Consider the following 26,344-nt stretch of genomic DNA (forward strand, 5'->3'; position numbering starts at 1 on the left):
AACCACCTTTCTGTTGCAGAACAAAAATAATCTGAACATACTAACTGTGAGACTGTATTTTCTAATGAATTTTTAAAGATTTGGGAATTATTCTTCTTTTCAATGATCGCAACTATGCTCCCTGTGTCATAACACAGATCAGAAATTCCTCTTTAAAAAAATCAAGGTATTTTAGCCATTATTGGGAGGGATCAATATTTTCTTTCTAAAGTTAGCATTAATTTGGCTGTCAACATTAATTGCTTGAACTTAATATCAATATGTATTATTCCATAGCTTCAGGGTTAATAGCTCATATTTTTTCTAAATACAAAACAGATTTTTTCTACAAGCTCAACAAATAGCTATAATGGCAATTTACTCAAAAAATAAGGTGTATAGATTAGAATGGATCTGAAAAAAAATATATATTTATCTGTCAGATTACCCAAGTATTTATATAAACACATAGGCAAAAAACATCATCTAATTGCATCTTTAAAATAAACAGGAACATTTCCAAACCCAAAATTTTAGGATTAAGAAGAGTGAATCTTACTAAAAAAAAAAAAAAAAGAAAAAAGCTTATTTTTAATTCAGAGAGAAAGGTCCCAGAATGCAAAAAAAGCTTCTTTGCACCTTAGTGTTACATTATAAAGTTGCACACACAATGTGCCTGAGTATTTGAAATGTATTTTGAGTGTGTCCTTACATGTATTTTTAGGGATCTGTTGTTATTTTAAGCTAACAGAACAGAAATCCAAACAGTATGTGGTACCTATGAAATCCTCAGTGCCTCTCCTAACAGCAAACTGTGGCCTAGGTGCAGCTGGATCCTGCAGAGCGGAGCTTTGAAGTTGAGGTTGGAGGCCAAAAGTCCTCCTTAAACGCACAGGTGGTTTGAAAATAACCCCAGCAATCCACCTGCAATCTATTTACAATGGAAGCTGTTATAAGCAAATTTTATCGTGTTAATTTTCAAATCTCCGCTGTGTCTATAAAGAGCAGTATTAGTCAGCCTTATCAACTTCAAAGTCTCATGACAGTTTCTGGCTGCAGTCACACGAACACACATTACCCGCGAGAAGCTGCAGCAATTTCCTCAGGCTGCTTTGCATCCTGAGCTTCCCTGTTTGTGTAATTCCTATTTCAAATGAAAAGGAAGCAAGAGAAATGTCCCTTGTAAAGGACAGGAGAGAACCAAGGAGTTTAAATCACCAAATATTTTAGAAATAAGCTTATTTCTACAGGCAGTCTGGTAAGATCTCTCAGACATGACTGCATGCATACGCTGGGGTTAATTATCAGAAAAGTGTGGATGAGGAGAGCGATTTTCTGAAGGTCTAGTCCCTTTCTTCAAAGCTTCAATTTTAACTGTGCATCTCTGAAGTTTACACGGAATCTAAATGCACGTGGAGGACTTTATGCTAGAATAATTGGGATGTAATTTCAAGGAGGAACTAAAAATTTAATAATGACTTTACAAAGGTAAAAAAGCAAAGCAGTGAAGTCATTAGTGTTCTAGTCGGGTTTCCTAGGAAAACACTACGTTAAAAATCTGAGCACTGTACAAAACAAAGAAAAGGAGAAAAGATTACGTTTGTTCTAATAAAGAGGAGCTGATGCAACACAAAATTTGTCACCATCTCAAAACCTCTCAAAGGGGAGGGCATGTGATCACACGGCTCTGTGTTAAACCGGAAAGCTCATCTTATTTTTCAATCTTCAGATTTCACAGTATTGATCTCATTACGCTAGTGTTTTCCCACTGTAGCTACAATAAATTTAGTGGAGTAACGTTGCAAATGAATGATGAATGTTTAATAATTGTCATGGAACTGCATTTAACTACAGGTCTAAAATGGACTCAAGTGGTCAAAAGCAGTGGCAAAGACACTGCTGGCTGAAGTGATAAAAACATTTAATTAACCCTTAAAAGTAAACACTGCAAGATGTTTAACAGCAATGTCAAAACTATTGCTGCTTATTTCTAAAGGTATAGAAGTTTTCCTTGTGATCAAATGTTCTAACAGATTAATTATTTTTTCTTGACAATGACAAAAAATAAAACCAATGAGTCTGACAGTCCTTCAGGTGAGCTATTTTCTATGCAATTGCTGCCGTCAGAATACAGCCGATGTGATACTTTTAGATACCAGATCAAGGACATGCACCGAGTTCTAGACACTTTGCCGTAGACAACAAAAAATTACAATCACCAGTGCAGTTATGAATAGATGAGATACAAGAACTTTTAATATTTTATGAGAAATTTGCAATATTGTTCCATGCTGGTAATAGAACAAATTGACTAACTTTCAAAAAAGATTTAACAAAGCAGAGGAGACATTTTTCTACTCATTGATGGGATCTGAGAAAGAAAACTACAAAATCAAACTTCCAAATTACTATATATGCTAGACAAAAATAGAAAGTAGCATATCAAATGATCTTTGCCACTTGTTCAGAAAATAGAATGACAATGATAAATTGTCTCTGAGCACAGATATGTTGAATCAATGTTTTATATATGATTGTCATGTCTTCATTTTGGATTGTTGAAAACAGGGTAAGACTGGAAGAGCAGGGAAGTTCAAAAATACTTTCTGCTACCATAAACATATAGTTGATTAATTGAAATGGGAAGATTCAAATTTCAGCTTTCCAGGAACAGTCTGATATCACTTTAAGCAAGATTGTGCCTCTATATTTGTCTCTGACTACCTTAATCTGTGTATTTACAGTAAACATAAGGAGGACTTTGATCAAAACACAACATGCATTTTACACAACAAGGAAGTCTACAGAGAGGCACTACATTTACAAAAGCAATTGAAGGTGGTTTCAAAGGGAGTTGACAGATTACAGGATGATGACACTGCTGCTGCAGTCTCAATGGAAATCTGGCTTGATCTAATTAACAACAATGAACCGGAACCACAAAATAATAATTCAAACATAATTTAAAGAAGTTATATCACCTTTTTACTACCTTAGCAATGGAGCCTTTCCCTTACTGATCACAGAACAAGTCATAGGTTCAACACAGAACAAAAATAAAAGGCTTGATATCTTTAATTTTCCCCTACCATTTGAAATTGAAAATTGATACTGAGCCCAAATATTTGACTACAGAAATAGAGAATGTCCAAGTGTTCACATGAATGTGATAAAAAAATTGCAACAGTAAGGACAACTTAGAGTGAAATGTTAGTCAAAAAGGAAGATTACTTTTAAGACATGACTATGTGTTACTGACTTCTATGTTCAAACAAAATATAGTAGCATGCAAGATGACTTGCATGTTTGATTTGCTATATCTGTGTACATGCACTGCAGAATTACCAGGTTATTCTCATTGCCCCTTTTTTTGGATTCCTCATCCTAAGAAAAACGCACTGGGAGAAAAAATTCCCAGCAGTCCTGAACTTTTCAACTCACTACTTTTCCTGAACTTATGTGGGGCAAAGGAGGAAAAATTTCAGGTTTTTTGAGCTTTACAGAAAAAAAATAAAAATGCAAAACACTTTTTATCTAGGCTTAGAACACCCTTGTAGTTAAAGCTACTAAAAATGCCAGTGACTGATTTGTGCTGACATTTCCACAACTGTCAGTACTAGAGGACTGATGCTCATATTCAGCTTAGATGCTCAAGAATTTCTATGAATATTAGTTCTGATGAAAGTTTTGTACTACAAACACTTTTATCAGCTCTTCCTCCATCTTCTATGACTGACAGTCACTATCACTAGGACCTAACGTAGCATGTGCTTGTATGGTTATATGCGTATGTACACACATGAATAATGACATGTAATCATCCTGGCATTTAATCATCCTGGCATTTTACATTTTAAGCATTTTGAAGGTGGGAAGAACAGCAATTTAAATTCATTCAAAAGAAACGTGTAAGTTTGCCAAGGAATGTAGAAGCTACAGCCATTTAGAAAAATTTAAGTGCTGTTTGGCCACGTAAAAGACAGAAATATAAGGAACCTCCAAATAAATTAATTGTTCCATTCCCCTTGCAGTTATCTTCCCACTTTTTCCTTTTGCACAAAGAATTGTAATAAAACCTCCCTAATTTTAACTGGTGATTTTTATTTCCTTCTAACATTACTACATAGACATAAAACTACCTCAGCATCAAACTGTCAAGTGCAACACAGCATTTTCTACAGTATATAGCTCTTACTGTTTTAGTCCAGACATTTTTTCCTCTTTGATTCTTAAAGTGACATATATATTTTTACCTTTGTGTCATAATTTTGTAGGCATCTGGAAGGAAGCATTCTGTGTTCTCCATCTGGAAAGGGTCAGCGTCACAAATTTTGTCATCTGTCCGTCCATAGTTAGCACTTTCTATCATAATAACATCGCTTCCTGGACACCGGAGGTCAATGGAGTAGCCTTCACAGGAGAGCTCTCTCCTAACCAAACCAAATGGTAGTGCTGCACGGCTGAAACCTAAAAAAGAGAAAAAAAAAAAAAAGTAGGATTGAGCCTAAGGGATATATTGCATTGGACTATTTTTCTTTTTTTCTGTCACATAGGCAATAACTCTCAATAGCGTCCTAAAGGAAGTGCACTTTTAAACAGTCTGACCCAGTACCATGTTAAGTGAAGCATCTTTCATGAAACTATCACTTCCTGACATCACTGCTGCTGTGTCCTTAATCTGGGAAGAGAGGAAGTTCCTCTTCGTTTCTAACCCTCGACAGGGCAGCATGTCTGCACAGTTACCTTGCACATTTCCTGTTCCCACCTCTCTTCTCTCTGCTTCTTTCTCCCCACTTTGTGCACAGACAGATCATGGTGGAAAGTGGGTAGTGGCAGAGCAGGCTGGAGTTGCACATTCAGAAGTAAATTAAAAACAAAACAAACAAAAAACACCAAAGGAGCAAAGCCATAGCTTCAAGTTAATTTATTTCTATCTCCCTTTCTCCAGAAAGAGTTCATTTTCTTTTGCTCAGATACTTTATGTCCCCAACATGGACATGTCTGTGCCACTAGATCTAATATATGTGCTGATACATCACCTAGCTGAACTCCCATTCTCCTCGCTGTGCCTTTTACAGAAATTAAATCACAAGCAGAAGCTAGAAGGTTTTGAACAAATACATAAATGACCAATACAGCAAACTGCACATGTGTACTGTATAAAATCTTCCTGTCCCTCCCAAAAATGACATATATGTTTTAGGGAATTCTCATTTTTAATATTTTTTTCTTCATGAGAGAATTCCAGAAAATAGGTAAACTATCTAATGAAGCCACACCAAATGCCTTAGAAACAGAACAATGGTCCAGATGCTCATCCAGATGTATAGTCTTTTATAGACATTTCTTGATGCACAATATATATGTCAAAAAACTGTACCCTTCCTTGTACATAGCTACTAGTATATTATTAAACAAAATATTTTCGTTTCTTACAAAATGGGGGCACTACTGTGTTTTGGAGGATGAGCTGGGTAACATGATAAACACTTGTATCTTGAAGGTAGTAAATCTCCTGTAAATTTTCAGCGGAACCACAGATATTTCCTTTTTTTTTAAAAAAAAAAAAAAAGTCATAGTAATGGAGTAGCACAAGGCCATTAATATTTCAGTGCAGGCTGTTAGAGACAAGTTATGACGGCAAAGAGAAACAGCTAGTAAGTATGGAAAGTTGCTTCTCTGGTGTTTTCAAGGCAAAAAAAAAATCTTTTTTTTTTTTTAAAGTATGATACATTAGAAGAGGGAAGGAAGCAAGGATCTAAAAAGATCAAGAATAACTTGAGATAACCCCTTGACAGCAAATTTTCATGTGAACCCGAGGCTGTCACTTTTTCTGCTGAATTAATGACCTGTGGATTCGAAGTCCTACTGTATGAAGGTGATGATGATCTGCTAGGACTGCAAGGAAGAGCTGCTGGGAACAACTGCACCAGTGTCAGGATGTGGCTCCCTGGCAGCCAGAGCCCATCGTCCCGTCCGCCCGGCTCCCCTTCTGCACCAGTACCAGGTTTTACTCCCCCCCATGCAGAGGACTAATGCTTGGGCCACCCTGACCCCTGGCTCCCTCCACATCAGGAGATGTGCTCCCAGAGGAGCAGCTCCTTGGCCTGCTCGCTGGACAGGATCTTGCCCTGTCACAAGGGAAGGGCAGGCCAGGGCGTAGCAGCTGCGTCTGCCTCTGCTTTAAATTTTACAGAATCTCATCTGACATGAAATGGGTGTTGCTGCGCTGCCAGTGTTTTAGTATTTGTTAATAAGAGAAGAGGCCATGTTGCTGTGGAAAACACAACAATTCCATCTAAAATGCACTCCTGGCTATAGGTTTGGCTGAGCATGTCATGTGTAATAACAAACACTATTATTAGAGGCTTGCTGAAGTATCATGAGCTGAAAGCTGGAAAGAGCTGAAATGCGAATCACGTTAACACCCTACATATTCCTCCCATGCAGCAGATTAATACAATGAAGACAGAAGCTGCTCACGGCTTAGTGAGGGCGTGAAATGGGCATGTAGAGGGGCATGAACAAAGTCCCCACCACAGATAGGAACAAAGCCCCCACTACACATGCATGCCCAGGCTCCTTTGATTAATTACCATCACGACAGCCGCAGTGGGACCAAAAATAATGCTACCAGTGACTGCCATTCCTACATCCTACTGCTCCTGTCAAATTTAACACCATCCCCATAAAACTCGATCCCTCATGGCAACGGAGCCTGCACTCCCTGCATGCAGCAGGGCTGCCTCCAGCACAGGGCTCCGTCAGCCCCCTCCCATGGGGGCCCCTCGTGTGCCATCACATAGCCCCACTTTTGGGTTTCCGTAAGCAAGAAGGAAGCCACGAGAGGGGACACAGCTGGGTCTGCTGCCCAAAGGGGATTTTTGGTGAACGGCAGAGCACGGGGACCAGGCTGATGCCCCTGAGGTCTCGGTGGCTGCACAGGCAGCGTGCCTGCAGCAGCAGGTCAGATGTATGGATCACTGCAGTGCCAGGCTGACAAAACCATACCAAGCTGGTTGTGATGAGCACTGAGCCCTTCCTGCAGACCCTGCAGCACAGCCAGTACTTCCGATAGGAAATATTTCAAATTCAAAGACAAGACCTCCAAGATTAACTACCTGCAAATCTTATTTCATCATCTGTAGCAACTGGCCACTGCCATAGTACTGTGAATGTATTTCATCCTGCAATTTTTCTCCCTGCAGTCATACAGGAGAAGTTCTGTATTAGAACAAACATTAAAAATGCTAGACCAAGGTTAGGTCACTCCACCAGCAACAGAAGACACACCTGAGACTGTAACGTAGGTGTGATATCGCAAAAGCAGCAAGCCATAAAGCCAAACAATGCAGCATGTGGTAGGTGGGGAGATCACTCTAAGGAACCACTATGGCGCAGAGGGAATTTTAAGTAAATAAAATAAATAAACATAAAGTCTACTAACAAAGCTGCTGTGATGTTTATTCTGAAGCTTTATTTGTAATCTTTTCCTATCAACAAAGAAAACAAAAAATAAGCATATCAACAAGCAAAGTGTAATTCAATCCATCTTGCAACCCTGACAATCGAAGAAAGAACTAGTGGGAGGCCCTGTGAGCGAAAAATCAATATCGCAGCTTTGTGCCGTGCAAATGTGAATACTGCCAAATAGCAGTGCTTAGGGTAAAATGAACTGTTTTGCTCCATTTTCTCCTCTCTGAACAAATGATTTTGAAACGACGGCTTTTTTTTGGAGCTATAAAATGTCAAGCAATAACTCCCTGCGCTTTAGGCAAGTGATTGGAATAAATACCTCTTGGCAACAGGTGCAATGACTTAGGACTGAAATTGATTTACATTCAGGAGATAATTCCCGATAAACAGATGCACTGCCACAGGATGGAAGTTTGAAAGACCGGCATCTGAATGCTGCTGCCTGGTTCTGCATCATTCCAGGGCTTTTCAGACATAAGTATGTAGCTCTGTCAATAATTACTGTTGTCACCAGTAACTTTGTATCTCCAGTGCAATTCGTCATGAGGATTTTCAACACCATCTTTTCTAACCAACCTGTATTCAGCCCGCTGCTTGTCTTACTGCACCTTGCATAAATGTGTTTTGTTTGGCCATCCACCTATGGCTGAAATCAACATTCCTTGTTTCTGCTAATCACTTCGAGGCAAACTGTGCCATGGATGACACCGCTCCTCTCTACAGAGGAGTGTCCGTGTAAAGAGCTGCCTGACTGCCACAGACCCTTCTGGGGCCAGGGCTGGGATTTCCAGCACAACCTAAACAGCAACTGAAGCAAGTCTCTATTACCACATGCAGCGTATGCTGTCTCTGATTCATTTGAGTCTGTATATATTCATCAGTGTTGTGTGGATTTTTTTTTTTTTTTTTTTTTTTTTTTATGCTAGAAGAATAATACCTAATGAGAAAAAAGAGCGTGTTTTCTGTCATGTTAACCGTTTTGATTACGAAAAAAAAATCCTGGCAAACATATGTTTCCTGCACATTTTATCTGTTCACAAATTAGTTGGGTGCAGGCTCTTTATTCATAGAACAAAATAAACTGCTTTTACAAAATCACCGTTTTAAAAAAAAAAAAAAAGTAAAGGGGATTTTCAGTGGTAATATGCATTCTTTAATGCTTTATTGGTCAATGCATGTACAGGAACATGCTGAGAAAAAAATCAAAATGGAACATCACATAGAAATCTTTCCTCTTATACTTTAATCTATAAAATGAAAAAACAGACATTTTGCAAAAGAAATGTAACTTAGAACTGGGTTTCTCAAATATATTAAATTCACATTTCACTCTTTTTTTTTTTTAATATATATAGATTTGCAATGCCTTTTACCATTCTACCATCCTGGTTCCTTAATGAAAAATGATTTGTCTATAGAAAGGTAACCTAAATTTGTCAAAGTGCAATGAAAAGTTAATAATTCACAGCATCCTGCCCACTAGCATTCCATCTTTTTGAGCTGTCAATAATAAGAGAGTGTGCTAAGTTTGGTAGATAAAAGCAAAAAGGAACCACTACATTTGAATGTTCACCCCATACAGAGGAAAAATAGTGGAATGTAAACAGGCTAACATCAGTACTTCTCGACATCAGAAGCAAGGAACCTTTGATTAAAACTTAAAGCACAGAGAAAGTCAACATGGAAATACAAAATAATTTCAAAGAATGCAGATACTAGGAGAACTGAGAATCCAAAACAAATCTTTGCAGAAATAAATATATATGTCTCGGTGAGCAAGGAAATATTGCTTCTTGTGTTATTTGGCTCTAACAGAAAGGTCTTTTGAAAAGAACACATCTTTTCAAACAGAATGTTTACAGTTGTCTCTTTCACAATCTCTTTTATTTTACCAAATCATGAAACATGATGATTCAAGTTCTACACAAGATGAAGCAATGCATCTTGGGCAGAATTTCAATAATATATGTTGAACAAATGCAGAGCCCGACGCAAACTGTATGCAGCATCTTCTCCCTCACTCAGCAAGGTGCAGACACGCACGCACAGAGGGTGCACACAGGCAGCTGAACACACTTTCCCATCTGAAAATCATGCAAATTCTCAACATGGGTCCCGCAGAGCATTTATAATTCTGCGAAAAAAGCCTCAGCATCCTGCAGTTTCTAAAGAATCCCATGAACTATGCCAAGGGAGACTTTTCACTCTTGTCTCTCAGTGCTGTATATATTTCACACAGATAAGCGTGTTATTTTGTAAAACAGCTTTTAAATTATCCAGTACTGGTCAACAGATCACTACCAACGACTAAAACGATAGAGGCAATTTAAATGACAACTGTGCTTTCTAATTCTATCTTTGAAGGGAAAAAAGTCATTCTGGCAACCATGTCTATTAAAAGATTACATTGGCACAGTGAGAGCTTCTGATACTGCACAGAGGTCTGGAGTTCACAGCACTCCTCTCTTCTTTCACTGAAAGCCACCAGATAGCACACGAACAGCCAGAGCTCCGGCACGGCAGACAAAACCCCACTGTTCCAGTCTGGATAAAATTAGGCAGGAAGCGATCATTTCAAAAATATTCTCTTATAGCTGTATTCTTTGCTGTTTTAAGTATAGACTCATTATTTTTATTTAAGATGATGGAAGCAGAGGACATTAGAGAAAAAAGGATTAGTTATTGAAGGAAATCTATTTTCTGGGAAGATACATCTTTCTCTCTCTTTTTTTTTTTTTTAACCCATTCATAAAAATGGGATTAACTCAAAACAATGTACATGAAAGTACATTCATTATTAGAACTTTAACAAAGAGGTCTGAAGCCCTAATGAACACACTTCATCATTTAAATGTGCACATAAATTACGCTGAAGCAAGACAACTATTTCATTGAATAAATTAGCTGTGAGGGGGGATTTTTAGCACTCCTTTCAAGAGTTCAGTTTCTCCAACATACTCTTGTACATTTTAATTATTTGGATAAAATCTGAAAGCCCATCTCTTGCAAAATAAAAATATGAATTGCTAGCAATAAGAGCTTTCAGAAATATTAAGTAGCTAATAGTGGCTTTCTAATAAATACTTTTTAAAAATTATTAGACTGATTTAGTCTAAAAATCATTTAAAATTTTAAAAATCTTTGTCAGATTCAGTGTTTTCCAAGATTCGGTGTGAGCAGCAGAATTACAACAGTAAGTAATTTTCTGTAATTATACACTTAATATGCAGTGTGCATAAACACAAAGCACGGTACGTCTATTTAATGAAATTCAGGACAGAAGCCTGAGTTACGCCCTCTGACTCACACTAGGACGAGTCCTGCCTTCCAGGCTCCCAGGAACTTATTACAATTTTCCTTGTGTATTTTACAGTCTCCATGCAATTCTCAAAAATATCCCTGTGAGGCTCTCTTCAGCAAAAAAAGAGTCAGGGCTTACCTGCCTACACCTTGTTGAATGATTCAGCAAAACCTCAAGTTAGTAGCAGCATCTTAGCTTTTTAACGTGTTGATCCTTCCTGTGTATGGTTGGCAAGCATCTCATTTAAATTCACCTAAACAGCTCTCACCCCTCATGCATAAGGGTGAGAATGTCTCTCTCCGAGTTGTTCATGATTTTTTTTTGGTGGTGGTGGTATGTTATTGTTGTTTTTTCTAATAGCAGGACAGAAGAGAGTGCTACATTGTCAGAACTGCAGACTGGAGTCCTTCAATCACCTGGAACAAGAACAGCCCAGACAGCAGCTGTGCAAGCATCCCCCATATTAGTCCATCATGTCTCAACCCTATTTTGAAGGAATCACCACTATGGGAAAAGAGATAGTTTGGTCTTCATGCCCATTTAATCCTTCACCTCCCTGCTGAGGCTGCCACAAGAGTGCTAATTAATGCTAAACTGTGAAAATGGGCTTCTGCACTTTGCATCCAGCCACACTGAAACTGGTTAGAAACCACTAATTCCTTTAATGAAAGTCACCAAACCAGAGACTGGTTCCTGGCAGCATTTTAGCAATGCCTACATATGGCAGATGGAAACCATGTGATTTAAACATGAAAGTCTAAATATCTAGTGCAAAAATATGCATGTTGTTCGGTTCTCACTTAGAACCAAATTTTACTCTCATCTGCATGCACCTTTCCCATCCCTTTCAGTGGAAGCTGCATGCATGAGAGCAAAACTTTGCCCTCTTGATCTAAAATTATCCCAGTTTGAAACAGTATTCATCTGTCAATGATATTTCTTTTCTTTTGCCAGCCAGATGTCTGTTCTCAGGCTGCAAGAATCTCCTTCCTTTTTTCCTTCACATCACACACACTTGATCCTTTGCCAGCTCACAGAAAGCACTCTACCCTTTTCTTTCTCGCCATTAAATACATTGCATCTTCAAAATTTCTCAAGGCAAATAAGTCCCATGGTCTCTGTAAATCCACCTCCTGGAGGTTATCTCCAGTTTACCAACTGTGAACTCGCTGAGCACACCACCTGTCAGGAAGGAGAAGCTTCTGAATTAGAAACAAGCTCAGAAACAGGGAGGTAAGACACACAAAGGGTGATGTGTCAGTAATGTCGTGTCAACAGGATTTCCTGTTGAATTATTTCCTCTGTACAGGATGTTGGTAGCTGAATAAAAATAAATATTCTTTAATTTTCTATAAAAATGCATTTTGACATCCATTTATATTTCTAGTTCTCTCAATCATTTTTGATTGGAAACCATGTGTTCGAGGGGGTAGGGGAAGAGGAGGAAAGGGCTATGATTTCCATCAGCATATTCAGAGTGAACAGCTGACAAAAGAAACATGCTTTTGTTCCCATCTGAAGAAACCCAAAGCCTCGTCACCTCAGAGGTTGATAGGAACCATGCAAAGATGTACCACTTCCTCAGAACTATGTGCATGGGTGAAAGTTAAATCATTTCATCAGATGACATGTTGATTGCCAGCCATAAGTCTTGGTGTGCTGGGCTCTGCCTTCTAATATGGGTTATACCCTAACCTGCCTAACAACAAAGCAAAACATTTAGTCGCACTAAAATGTGGAGATGGATTCTTATATTCTGCCTCATGTTAAAGAATGTTAATCTACAAGTGACAGAGTTTAAAACACCAAATATGTATATGATCCTCAACAATTACCATAGATTTAATAAAAAATATTGTATGATTGCTAACACATAATAACATATGAGATTGCAGCTGTAAGATTACGAAGGGGGCATTTTCTTGTTTACAAACAGTTTTACGTATACATTAACAACAGAACCAAGCAACAAAGGAAGAGTTCATATGCTCCTCGTTTCAATAAAATGATGGGGTGGAGTCAATTGTCATGGTATAATTTACAGTGGAAAAATTATGTGGTTAATTTTAATGACAGCAAGCCACTTCATCCTTAAAAAGTGCTTATGAGTATGCAAATAGCAGAGTAATACCCCTTCTCATTCAGTGTAGCTTCTGAAATGTTTCTGAGGACTCAGGAGTAAAAGAAGAACTCTTGGAAACAAAAAGGCCCAAGATCCCACAGACAAAACTTATAACCCAAAATACAGAGTCATACCTTTTGAAATCAAGTAGCACAACTATGTGATAAATGTACTTGAAAGTAAGTGTGTCGTCACTTCAAATATTCCCACAAATAGATATGAGACAAGAGTAGCAAGCAATCTCAAAAAATGCCTGTCAGAATGAAACGCTTTCTTCCTGACCTTACTTTCTATGAAATACGTGTGGATTTCTACGAGACTATTAGAGAGGAGAGGGATATACCATACACAGTTTTTACAACATACCTAAATTTCTGGCAAATTCCAGGAATAATGGAGTAATCCTACACAGATACTTGGCAGCATCTTCTGAATAACAAATTGCATGAGAAAAAAAAAAAAAAAAAAAAAGGAAAACTATTTAATGGTTTAGAAATAAAAAGGTAATTTTAAAAGTCCTAAGGACTATACACAATTCTACCATGCTCTCTGGGAAGCAGGCAGTTCCAATGGCAACAAAGGTACTGTTACCTGAATAAAGGAAATATGCACCTCTGCCACCCTGTCCAAACGCTGTTAATGACCTCGAAAGGAATCCAAAGGCCTCTTTGCAAACAGGTACAAAAGACAAGGGAGATCAATTGGCAGGAAGGCTAAATTCCACCTGAACTCAAATTCAGGACTTCTAAATTTGGATTCCGATTTTTATTCCTGGAATTCGTCCTCCTTCCTACAACTGCTACAATATGAGAGCAAGAAATACTGTCAGGTTTTAGAGAACAGGCTAATGAGTGCTCAAATGAAATAAATGAAAAATCAGGATCCCAAAAATCTCTGAGTACTAAGACAGAAGGTAAACAATTTCCCATAATTATGTGATAGGAGTTCTATAATTAATGCTATTTACATTAGAAAGTAACAAAAGGGATGAATGCACACTGTAACACTTCAGAGAAAGGAAAACTTTGCATTTGCTAATTACCACTATTTAGAAACACACATCTAATAGCTCAACGACTGTGTTTCCAATGTTGTTCATTGATCTTAATATGACTAATAATAAAAGAAAGGACCAGGAAAGCTCTGCATCAGACCAGGAAGAAAAAAAAGAAAAAAAAAAAAAAAAAAAACAGAAAAAGAAAAACCACAGTGGCATGTTCAAGTATGAGCTCAGCATCAAGCAAGGCAGACCCACTGCACTGCTACTACAGATGTGGAAAGTAATTTCCTCACTAATTAACCCATTATACATAGCATTTCACCATACCAGGTCACAGTTCTGTGTGAAAAACATCCTTCCCTAAGTGTCTAAAGCAAGAATTTCTGAAGAAGGCAGCTGTGAAGTATAAAAGATCCGATTGCTCCACTTTTTTCCACACCAACTAAAACGCTGCTTTCCTACGGAAAGTACCGTGTTCTCACTATACATTATTTAGGTCTACAAACAGGCGGCCAGCTCTGGTGAGTCCACGGGGATGGTGGGGGATCTAATGGCCAGGCGGGGAGGGAGCAGCCAGGGGGCTGCATGTCCTAGGGGCTGACACCTTCTCTCCCGTCTTGGTACAGCCAACCCAGCCTTGCTCAGCTGAATGCCAGGGTCTGGCTTCACCCCCAGTCCCACAGCCTGTCAATCCACACACGCTGCTGTTTCTCCAATGGTGGTGAGTTTTATTAATGAAGATGATTTCCAGAGTGTGCTCAGAGCGTGTTAAAGCAGCCGAGGTGGCAGTGTAATTGAGGAGGGAGTTGCTAATCTGCTGAGGATGCCAAGGAGGGAAGGAGAAGGTTAGGGGTGTCCAAAGGAGGCAGAAATGAGCAGGTGTTAGGGTAACCGTTTAAATTAGGCATTCTGACATAATCATTTATAACTGAGGATTCAGACTCCCTTGAAGGCACTGAAGCTGGATCTCCTATCTATTCTACTTCGTAAGGAAGCTGTTTTCTTTTCGTACAAATACCGATTTCACCAAGTGTACACTACTACAAAGCAAACTTTAGTTAATGAGCCTGTTCTGTGCATTACACAATTCCAGAACAGAGCTGCAGTGTCTATCTGGGCTCTGTCTCTGTTGAATCTGAAGTTCAGATTGTTACTGGGTTTCAACAATGCATGGCCCACGTTATCTTTAAAAACACAATGCAGAAAATGTTGGAATTCCGAAACCAAAAATAAAGCTACTTTTCATAACGATGGTTTTCACTTGCACAAGCCTCTAGAAGATGACAAGGGTGCTTTATGAATCAAATACAAAATACAGAAATAATATTATCTCCCACTGAAATGCTGTCATCTCTGAATGATGTGTTGAGATCCAACATTATACAACTCTTCATAGTAGTAATTTTGCAATATTTTATCTACTTGAAAATAATAGGGAATTTAGGTAAGTAGAATCTTAATTACCCCAATTAAGTTCTCATCCTGCATCACTAATGTCATTGTGAGCTTTGTCATTAACCTCACTGAGTGCAGGACAGATTCCTTAGAATTTAACCTGGACACTCAATATTCTTGTCCTAATGAAAAATGCATTAATGAGCTTCATTATTCTACTCCATTTTAAAGAAGCACCTTCAGCAGTTAGTTTCCCTCAAGAGCCTAATGGGGCACTGGTACACTAGTGAGCTAGGACTTCACTCTAAGTCTTTTTATGGACTCAGTGAACTTCATGTTCAACCCACCAAAGGGCGAGCAACACCCACTGACTCACTTGAGGAACTCCCTGTGGTAAAGCTGACCAAACATGTACAAACTTTTGAAATTATGACTGAGGTAGTACAACTGAAAGAACAGTCACAGTGAAATAAACACAATGGAAACAAAACTAAAATTCCTCCCTATAATTAAAAAATGACACAGATTTTCTACACAGAGGATCCTCAACCTATTTCAATCACTACCTTTTTACCAGTCATCTATTGGGAGACATTCCAGTAAAACTAGTGATCTTCTATGACCTTCATTTTATGTTATTAAATGCAGCAGACACCTCATGCTGAATATGAAATAAAAAATATGCAACCCAGGAAAGTACTTTAAGAAAAAATGCCCTTTGGAGGACCCAATTTCAATCTTGATATATAATGACACAGATTTGCTGGTGACATTTGAATAAAAATCTCAATTATATAAATTATTGTGTTCAAAATTCTATTCTGAATTACTAAATTTAGAACAGGCCCTGTAGATCAGATTGAGCCAATCCTTTATAAATGTGGGAAATACATACTTCAGATTCATGTGATGTTAGATCAGACTAATTGTATTCCCTGTCTTTAGCCACATATTAGGAGAGGATTTTTGTTTCAAATATCAACGCAACTGGTGGCAGTAAAATACCTCCCAAAGATCAAAATACACTCTTCACATACATAATTGTGGCTGATCTATTGCTAATAAAGCCTTCAAGGAGAAAGCAACGTGAATTGCCAGAACAAGGGAAACCAGTGCTTACAGATACTATTTTATCATTCCTATAGCTTGAAGAACAACAGTGAAAAGTGTCACTTGTTGCAGTCCCCTGCCTCTGAAAAAACAGGGAGGGGGCCAGGGGGAGAGGCGGTGAGTGCAGATGTCTGTTATCCCTGCCAGTAAATACAGATTAACAAGTCATTGCTCACTGTAATATCCACCGAATTTCAGTTAACTGCTGTCTGAGCGACCTGCCTGAAATTCCAGAAGCTCAGTGCTGAGCCTGATCTGCGGCAGGTTTGAGCAGCATCAGCCTGGGCTAGCTGTAGCAGGGGTGAGGGGTTCTCAGGCTTGGAAGGGAGGGGACTTACGGAAATCCCTTTCCCTAATTAAATCTGAAAACGAGAGTTTGAAGTGGTAAATAATAAATCACAAAAAATCCTCGGTCTGGTTGTCAAGGAAACCAGTATGCCTCTGCCATAATCGCTGCGAGCCCAGTCGTGCCCTCGTTGACTCCGGGCCATACCCCACGTTCCAGCCTGAGGCCGAGTGAGCAACTCATGCTCCCGGCCGCCTGAGGGCAGCGCCAGCCGGGGGGTTCGGGAACGCATCCTTCGGCCCCCAGCCCGCCACAGGGCCTGGCTGGCGGGGCAGTGGCTCTGGAAGGTCTCTGCAGTTGTGTTTACTCGATGGCCATTCCTCGTTTACCGCTGTTTGCATCTTGAGCCTGGTTATCTCAGCCCGCCACAAGCCCTGGGAATCTCCAGCTCCCTGGCACTCCTACTTCCCGAGCATGCCCTGCTGCCAGCAGAGACCGCTCCCTGGTTTTACTCATGGACATGCAATGGTTTTGAGAGTGATGAGGAGGGAAAAGGAAGTACAAGACAAAATAAATGCTTAAAGCACATACACACACACACAAAGAAAAGAAAAAAAATAAAAATTGATTCTGTGCCAAGTCATTTAGGTAGCTGACTGCATTACTGTCTTTTTCCCCTGTGATGATAATTACCTTTTATAAACATCTAAAGTTGTTTTTTCCTTCTACGTTTGGTGGAATTGCACATCATCTCTGGACACGCACCAAACTTGGAGCACAAGCAATTCCCAGTACCCCAACACCAGGAAGGCCAATAAAGGGAAAATGCTATATTAGTGTCCCTATCTCATCCTTCAAGAAATCCTGAAACAGGTTTTAAAGGAAGTATCTTCAAAGTGAGGAAATAGGAGGAACGACAGGCAAGTACATTATGTTCCCAGTTGAATTTAAGCAATAAAAAATCCAGTGAGACAGGGAAGGATTGCTGGGGGGAAAAAAGAAAATCTGCCCTTAGGAACTAGTGAGTAAGACTACCAGAAAGATTTCTAACAGAAGAACTGTGACTGATCCTTGTTTGAAACGCTGCAACCATTTGACCATCTATTTGCTATTTTACCAATGGATAAATCTGATTTTAATTCTTAATACTATTCCATGCAACAATCAATAAGCCCCTTTATACACATATATTTATAATATTAGTTTTAGCAAAATACATTTATTAGTGTAACAAGACTGAGAAGCCCTGGTGATTTGAATTCTTTGCTGAATGTTATTTAACTGATCTTTGTTTCTTTCAACAGTTAAAGAATGCAAAGGATTTAGCTTAGGATCCAAGTTGCACTGGGAGACTCTGGATACCCATTACATAATTCCTGAACTTTATTATGACATCACATTTTGGTAAATGTCATTTACAAATTTATTTTTATCCATTAATCAAAAGAGTATAACATGTTAATAGCACTTTCTTCTGTCTGTTCATCAGCAGCTAAAAGAAAGCTAATTGTTTAGTTTTATTGTGTCATCATTGTGTCATCCCCCCCCCCTTGTTTTTGTGTGTTTGGTTGGTGCTAAGCATCTCAGGAAGCCATGGAGCAACAATTCAATTGTTCAACTATTCCAACATAAACTAAGGACATCAGTAAAATCCTTTGTTCAACAGATTTGTAAGCATGCAATGAAAAAAAGGCAAGAAATTTTTGTTCCAGATCAGGCTCAATCAAAACAAAATAATTCATTCCCCAGACCAAACCCCAAACCTAGCCATACTCCTTTTCCCTTTGAAGCCCAATGTAGGTTTTTGGTAGCTAAGTGAACATGGGCACATTCACCTTTGACCTCTAGGTCAAAACAGTTCTTAAGATCACAGCATCATACGACAATTCAGGCTGAAATGGACTTCTGCTTTTTCCTATCCACTTAATAGATTATTTGATCTAAATACCTCTTCCAGATAAAAACCTAAATCACATATAGGAAGAATTATTCCTACATCATTTAAAAACTGAAGTCCCTGTCGTTGTCATCCCAGTTAAAAAGGTGCAATTATGGATTAATTACAGCCAATTGCAATAATGCATATTAGTATCTGTATCACTGCATATGACTCTAAAACTCAATCACCTTAAGAAAAAAACATGAAAAAGACAAATAAAGGTTTCCATTAAAAAGATAACGCAAAAGCAAATGAATGTGCCATTTGGGCATAAACATGCTCATTTGCAAAATATGCATGCAGCATCCATCAGAAGAAAAAAGGCCTTTAGCTGATTTACAGATAATTTACTATGGCACACTCTTACCACTGTTTTATTCTTATTTGAAAAATTAGTCTGGATTCCTGAACACAATGACAGCAACCTGTTTGTTTTGATGTCTTTTTGCAAAATTTTAGTGATCTTGAAACTTTAGGGCTAAACATCTTCATGACAATCCATATCTTTCACCCAAGCGTTTCATGTTCTTTGAACACCACTCCTAACCTCACCTACCAGCTTCCCAATGACACCACATGCTGAAAAAGGAGTTCAATATTACCCAGGCCCTGCGCCATCATAATCCACTGTGAAAAAAATACCTCAATCTCTTCTGTTGGTAGGAAGCCACAACAACCCGGTATTTCTCCTCTGAACTGTTTTTTTCCAGGTGGCCAATTTGACTCGTTGATTCTTTGGAATTTTTATATCCTCTGTTTGAACAGTCTCTATCTTTTTGTCCTTGCCTTGGTGCTTAGACTCGAGCTAACCTTCAAACTACTGCCTCTGCTTCCAAACAGCCCAAAGGCATGCTGTGGGTTTCTGGGCACTGACCGGCAATCCCCAGGGCCTAATTTGTCAGCCTGGGCATAGGACTGGCAGCTGCAGGCACAGCTCCTGAGCAGTTCAGAGCTCCAAAGCCATTTTACCATGGCCCTTTACAGCACTATGCAGAAATACCCACAGCTCCCTTCTGCCAAAGTTATGAGAAATGGTTATTAATTTTAATTGGTCTAAGCTATCTTTTAGTGAAATTATATCTTCAGGCTTCATCACCTATCTGAATAGCCTCTTTTTGCAGTTACCACTGCTATTCTTCTACTAAGAAATAAAGGCAACGCATTCTGTATTTCCTCACAGATTACCAAGTATATTGAGCAAAAGATGGCTGGAAGCAAATGAGAAATAAAAAATTAGAGGCATTTTGAAACAAACCGGCTGTAATGCTCATTTAAAGGCAACTTATCCATAGGTCTCCTTCTGTGAGAGTAGGACAAGACTGAAAACAAATCCCAGAATAGCAAACCATAGCATTTTATGTTGAATGTAATACATCCATTGAAGCTGCATGTGACTGATAATTTTAAAGGTTACATCTGCTAATGATTTTGAAAGACGAAAGATCTCAATGGTGACAATTTTACACACATCCATTAGAGATCCTTAGATTTCTACAGTTCAGTTTTAAACATCTCCTCTTAGTCTTTGGACCCTAACCCTGTAACAACCATAGTTGACCATGTATCAAAAGAAACAAAGGTCATCTCGCAATGGTAGTTACTGACAAGCTTTACAAAGGCTTTCCCATCGCCTCCTTCTTCACCTGCATAGCAATATGTCAGCCACTGGGACAGACACTAGCTGAAAAATTTCTTCAAGTCGCTCAGCAGGGTTGCTGGAACTAGGACTCACAGAAGTCAGTGGAAACAGTTTTACCATGAAAAACAAATTTGGCACTAATATGAAATACCTGACGGTTTGCAGTCTAAAACTTAATCAATTCTGAAGGTCTGTGCTCTATGAAAAGTAACCACAAAGACACGGGGCAGAATAATTCAATGAACTGGAATGTATGGCTTCAATTTTTTTTCTGAAAATATTGCATTCTCTCTTAGGCTTGTAAACAGTTTGAGCGAGTGGCCTTTTTAAGGCATAATTCAGTAAACAAAAAATGTTACCTTGTGAATTAAAACTATTCTAAATACAATCTATTGTGACCACAATTCACATTAACATGGCAAGCTCTTACAGAATGCCTTTTCAAGGAAAGAAATATATTCCTTGTGCGTTCAAGTATAGAGCCATAAACCATATGAGTCCCTATTTATTTCAAATTTCCCATGATGCCATTTACTTCGGCTTTTAACCTTTTATGTGACATTGAGCTATTTTACAATCATAAAATAGTAGAAAAAACGACCTGTTAATTTGAAAGGGACACATTACAACATCTCTCCCTGGCACTATAATATTTTAATTTCTTTTTTCAAGGCAAACCAGTTGGAAAGTGACCATCTGCTAGTCTGTTAGTACTATTCAAGCAAAGCAATGCACAAAATGTCCTCCTTTCCCAGCAAGAGTAGGACCATTAACTGAAAGGAATTTACATATTATCATGTGAGCTTAACAGATTGACTCACAACAAAATAAAATCTCTGTTTCTTTAATTACAGTTAAATATACTGACTACAAAGATGATGATACAAAACTGCTACCATTGTGTGTCATCTAGAGAAGCACAAGGAATCTGAATGTTTTGTAGAAAGAAATTAGCATTATCAGATTTCCTACGAAAATTATGTTATTCTATTTTGAGCGTTAAGCTAAATGCAAGCACAATTCTACAAATACAGTTCTATTTCTCAGCTCAAAATATACAATGTACTTTGGACACTGGGTAAGTTTTCAATACCACTTAAGGTTTTGAATATTTCAAAACAGTTGATAACGGCAGCAAAAGAGGAAACTCGACAAGCCCTCCAGGCTGATAAATATAGAACTTCTTGGATGAGTATAGCTCAATGGAGCTGTAATCTTGGCTGGCACCTGTACATGATACTATAACACATACAGCTAGAACTGCAAGTTTGTGAGAATAAATTAAATTAAATTCACATTCATGTTAGCACTTTAAAAGATGTTGTCAGTACAACTTTGTATGCATGCAAGCCACTGCACTTTTGAAAGTTTTACCCTAAAAGGTATCAAATTAGAGCATGCTGTCTCTAAAGGTTAGGAGATACATTGGTCATATCTTAATCGTCTCTTATGCACATTATTCGTATCTGTACCTTCTCAACATTCCTAACTATAATGCGAATGAGACTGAAAAATGAAGTAACTGCACTTCAAATTGTTAAATTCTAGAGGCTTTTTCACATCTTGAATTGTGAAATATAGCAGATGTCAAATGCCATTACCAAAATGCACTCTGCAGCTGCCTTAAATCTGCAGTATATTTTACTGTAGAAGTATTTATCTCCTATTTCCTGGTCTCTTTCTCTCTATCAAAAATAATCAAGTAATTCAGAAATTTACACTAGTAGTAAAATATTTGCCAAATGTTAAGGACTTTGTAAGTTGTCCTTTGAAACAAATAGATTTTTCTGCCCAGCTATTAATGATGTAGTAGTTGTATCAATTTGCCCAACAAATTAATGTCTTACTGCTTTCCTTATTTTTATTTATAAATTTCATAATGGATGTAAAGCACTTTAAACCATGCATTTCTCAGGGAATACTACACTTCAGGGACTGTTAAAGTCACTCTGCCTTCAGCCTTTATCACGCTACACAAGGTACAATAAACACTGAGAAGTGTGCTGCCTATTGTATGCCTTGTTACAAAGTTCATGTCCAACTGTTCTCCTGTCCTTTCTCTTTGAATTTCCGTACTTCCCAAGCCTTTTTCAGACATGTTCTCACCAAGTCTAACTGACTCAGAACAATTTCAGACAACAGACTGGTGTTGAGCAGTACAGGCTCAAATTATAGAAGTCTCATTCACATGGCTACGAACAAACCTTCTGTATGCTACATGAAGTCATGGTTAGGGAGTACTGCAGTCATATGCTGGATTCTGGCCCTTTTTGTCTACAAACTTCCACTTCTCCATAAGAAATCTCTGCTCTTCACTGGTGTTGAGTCTTCCAAATGAATACACATTACCAAGCTTAAACTGAGCAAGCCAGACCCAGTACAGCCAATCATTTCTCAAAATTCAGGATACACTGGTAACTTCTTCACCAAAGTGTCACATAATTTGGTGCTATCTTGCAAGGTGCAGAGAAGAGTTCTAGTCAAGCAGTAAAATACAAAAGCTATGGAGAAGCAAGAGTGATCCTCCAGCCATGCTTCAATGCCATGTAGAAATTTAGAAGTGGCGTTACCTACGATTGCTTTGTTTTTTGGACTGGATGAATCAGACAATTGGGGAAGGCCATGTGACACTTATCTTGCTGTGAAGACATAGTTGTTAATTCTCTGTGTGGTTCTAATTCTTATACCAAAAGGCAGGCACTCACATAAATATGTATTTATTTTCCATTATGCTAATTTTGTTAAAAAACATCAATAGTTGATCAGCTGAAAAATGTGTGCAATTTTGAAAGGCTTTTGAAAACATCCATGCCTGACTTGACCTTATGACCATTTTCTCCTTCAGGCAAGCCAATATTATAACCAGAACAACACAAGAGGATGAACATTGTTGGGGAGCTGCTCACTGTGCCTGTCATACCCCGTTAATGCAACTTTGATTTGCCTTTGTTCTGACAGTAGCAAACAGCTGCTTGTAAATGAGCCACAGTCCCTGGGCTGCCTCCCATTATTCCACACTTTTGTTTGACAAGGTCACTTGCTGTGGGGATTTTGGGGAGATAGAGTGTGCAGCCTATAGAATTAGAGTTAAACCACAGGCAACCCAGCTTGAATGCTCTTATTTTTTTTTTTCATAGTGCCAGCAAAGCAAGAATAACAAAGAGAAAATCTTTTGCTCTGTGAGCAAGTCAAACTTTTCTTTTTCCCAGTGTTGATTTCATAATCTTAAAACTATCTTATAAAAAGCAAGTCATGTTTCCATAAATCCCCTTTCATTCAAATCTTAACAGAATTTATATAAAAGATGTATTTAATTACAAAACAGGATTAACAAAAACAGATTAATATTTTTTTTTTTATCTATCGCTACAATTCATTATGAGACAATACAAAGCTATACAGCTAACAGCAACTCTGACAAATGCTGAAGAAATGCTAAGAAACAATCTGAAAGATTTATGCCAGTTTCCACAGGAAATTGATTTATTTTTGATAGGAACCGAGACAGACCAGTCTTCCAGAAAGACAAGCGTCTCATAAACAAATTATGGCTATGATAGCTGCCCATTTAAGGACTAGGAGACATTTCTTTGACTTGGAAGTTTTATAGTGGTGAATTAAACTGTAAAATCAGTATACAACGACATTAAGATACTATCTAGTGCTATCAAATCATCCTGAAACATTCATTTTCCATTTTGACCTGTGATCTTAAAGACAGTGAAAGCTGTCATTTAGGATAGCCTATTTCTTTGTGACAATTGTTGCTTTTGAAGCCATGCATAAACAAGGAATAGGTGGCAAATATTCAAAGGAATGGCTGGTAGTATGGGAGGAGACAGCCAGTAGCAGTTTTCAACCACAAATGAATCACTGCAGAGTGCTTACAAAATTTGCAAGTGAAGAAAGAAGAGGTTCTAACTTTAAAAATGTTTTTCAGACTCTTCAAGAAGGGTCACTGAAAACAATGAATGGAAATCAGTCCAAAAACCCTCCACAGAAGCCAATTGTGCTATGCCAAAGGGACAGTCACAATTGTTCAGATTTTTATCTCATCAGCTCAAAAAGTAGCTCAGCTCTTCCTGCTCTTAATTGTTTGTTTCCTAGTTTTTTGTTAAGACACTGGAAGAAATAATGTTTTAATCACAAAGGCATCCACATTAAAAGAAAAAGGTACAGACATTACTGTAATCTTTGTTTTAATTTCCAAAGCTTGCAGTGTTCTTAAAAGAAAAGCAAAGACTACTGTTAGGTACATAAGTTTACACGTTTTCCCTGGACAGACTAGAAACTGGCTGAACTTAAAAGATTACATTTATTACCTCAGGATAGGCGGTTTTCTAGTCTCTACCCTCTTTCAGCTAATTCAGCTTAAATCTCGCTCTTCACCACAAATCCTTCAATAGCCACCTATGTGCAGACAAGTCTTTCCAAGTTTCTATTGGAAGGAGCTCCTCATTGTCAAATAGCAGTTACAAACTGCATAGTACGTGACATATCCGAAATATCTAACAGAATTACACTTGAACTATCCATTGCTAACAAGCAGTTAACAACAACAAAGTTTAATGATAATTCATGATGACAACACCCACTTCTCAATAAAGCACACTGGAAACATTCTGGTAGTCGACTGCTGGAGTGCAGGACAGGAGGTTGTTAGCCTCATTTGTATTCAAAGGCAGGCAAATCACTAAAACTCATTTACATCCTTCCATCTTTCTTAGTGCATGTCAACAGCAGGTGGTCTATCGATACTACCTTTGAAATAAGTAGGTGGTTTAAATTGCTTTCAAATTTCAGTAAAAACCCTGAATTATAGAATAGACCTTGAGTCTTAACTTTTCTGTTTTCTTTGTGTGGGCTGTAATAGAACATGGGTAAGTACAGCACTTCCTCTGTTCATATATCAATCTACATTAAAAGATAAGTTTTATACTTAAACCTTGTCGCCTTAACTTTGAATGTTAGCAGCGACTTGCAGACATGACCACCTCAGCAAAGTGAGTTACAGAAATTTCCAAAGGTATGAGTAAAGCAAAAAAAAGGTCTTCTGTGGATGATTTTTTTTTTCTAAATGTATGCAGTTTTAGGATAAGCAGATGAAGACCGGCCATTGAAACCTCTGATGCATGTGTTTAAGTTTTCCTGCTGCTAGACCATTGGAAACTACTACTTTGAATAGATTACTTTCGGTACACACTTCCAGGGACATATGTCTCCTATTTTTCTTTGTGGCACTGTGACTATTCCTAAAAGACAGTTTAAAAACACAAATGTCTGTTGTCAATCAGGACCAATTTCTGATGAAGTGAGAAGAAACACCGCCTGAGACAGGAATCAAGGACATCTTCATTCCCAAAAGAATACACAGCCAGCAGTAAGCAACATCACAAATGTGTTTATACAAAACCAGAATAGATTAAAGTAACTAAAACCAGCATTTGGTTGTTTTTCCTCTGTGATGTTTGCTTTCACATTCTGACAACTCCCTCAGAATTTCAGTGAAATTCAGTGTCCATCAAAATTAATACTTTGATGTCTGGCTTCAAACTTCTATAAAGAATGCTGTCTTTTGAAAGCAAACACAGAGGTCAGTAATAACTCCCCAGACTGTGCAGATTATAGTAAATTAGCTCCCACATTTTAGAGAATGGGCACAGAAAGCATGATACAATGTCCCAGTATCCCTGAAAGAAAAAGCTGGGGTCAGTCCCCACAAATCCGTTGCAATATCAGAGTGCCTGTTTACTACTGCATCCATCCTCATTTAAGTGTTAGAAAAATTGAATATGCACAATTCATTCAATTTACAGATTTAAGAAACATTTGATAGCTTGTAAATATACATTTTTGGTTGTACAGCAGGGATTTTTCAATGCAAAAAGAGGTCGGCATGCTGAAGATGCCCCCCACAGTATGAAACATAAGGGAGCACATACTTTACACGGAGTTAAAAGATTGTTTAAAGACCAGGACAGTCATTAAGCTGTATTTACTGTCTAGACAGGAATAGCTCCACCTAACCATTCCCAAAGGTTGTTAGCATTTCTAAAAATTAAGCAGCAGCAGGAAAAGGTTAAGATCAACTTACTAA

General features: G+C 38.2%; 1 protein-coding gene across 17 annotated transcripts in view; it reads right to left on the minus strand.

Annotated features, from left to right (window-relative positions):
* The window catches only part of ADGRL2 (adhesion G protein-coupled receptor L2), a 157,868-nt gene that overhangs the window by 66,946 nt on the left and 64,578 nt on the right, over nucleotides 1-26,344 (minus strand). For all 17 annotated transcript variants that reach the window (XM_084527861.1, XM_084527864.1, XM_084527875.1 and 14 more), the window contains one exon: nucleotides 4,233-4,446. In XM_084527861.1, the coding sequence (XP_084383987.1) occupies nucleotides 4,233-4,446 (214 nt within the window). The remainder of the gene's footprint in view (nucleotides 1-4,232; nucleotides 4,447-26,344) is intronic.

This window comes from Aythya ferina, assembly GCF_964211825.1.
Source record: "Aythya ferina genome assembly, chromosome: 8".
Classification (NCBI taxonomy): Eukaryota; Metazoa; Chordata; class Aves; order Anseriformes; family Anatidae; genus Aythya; species Aythya ferina.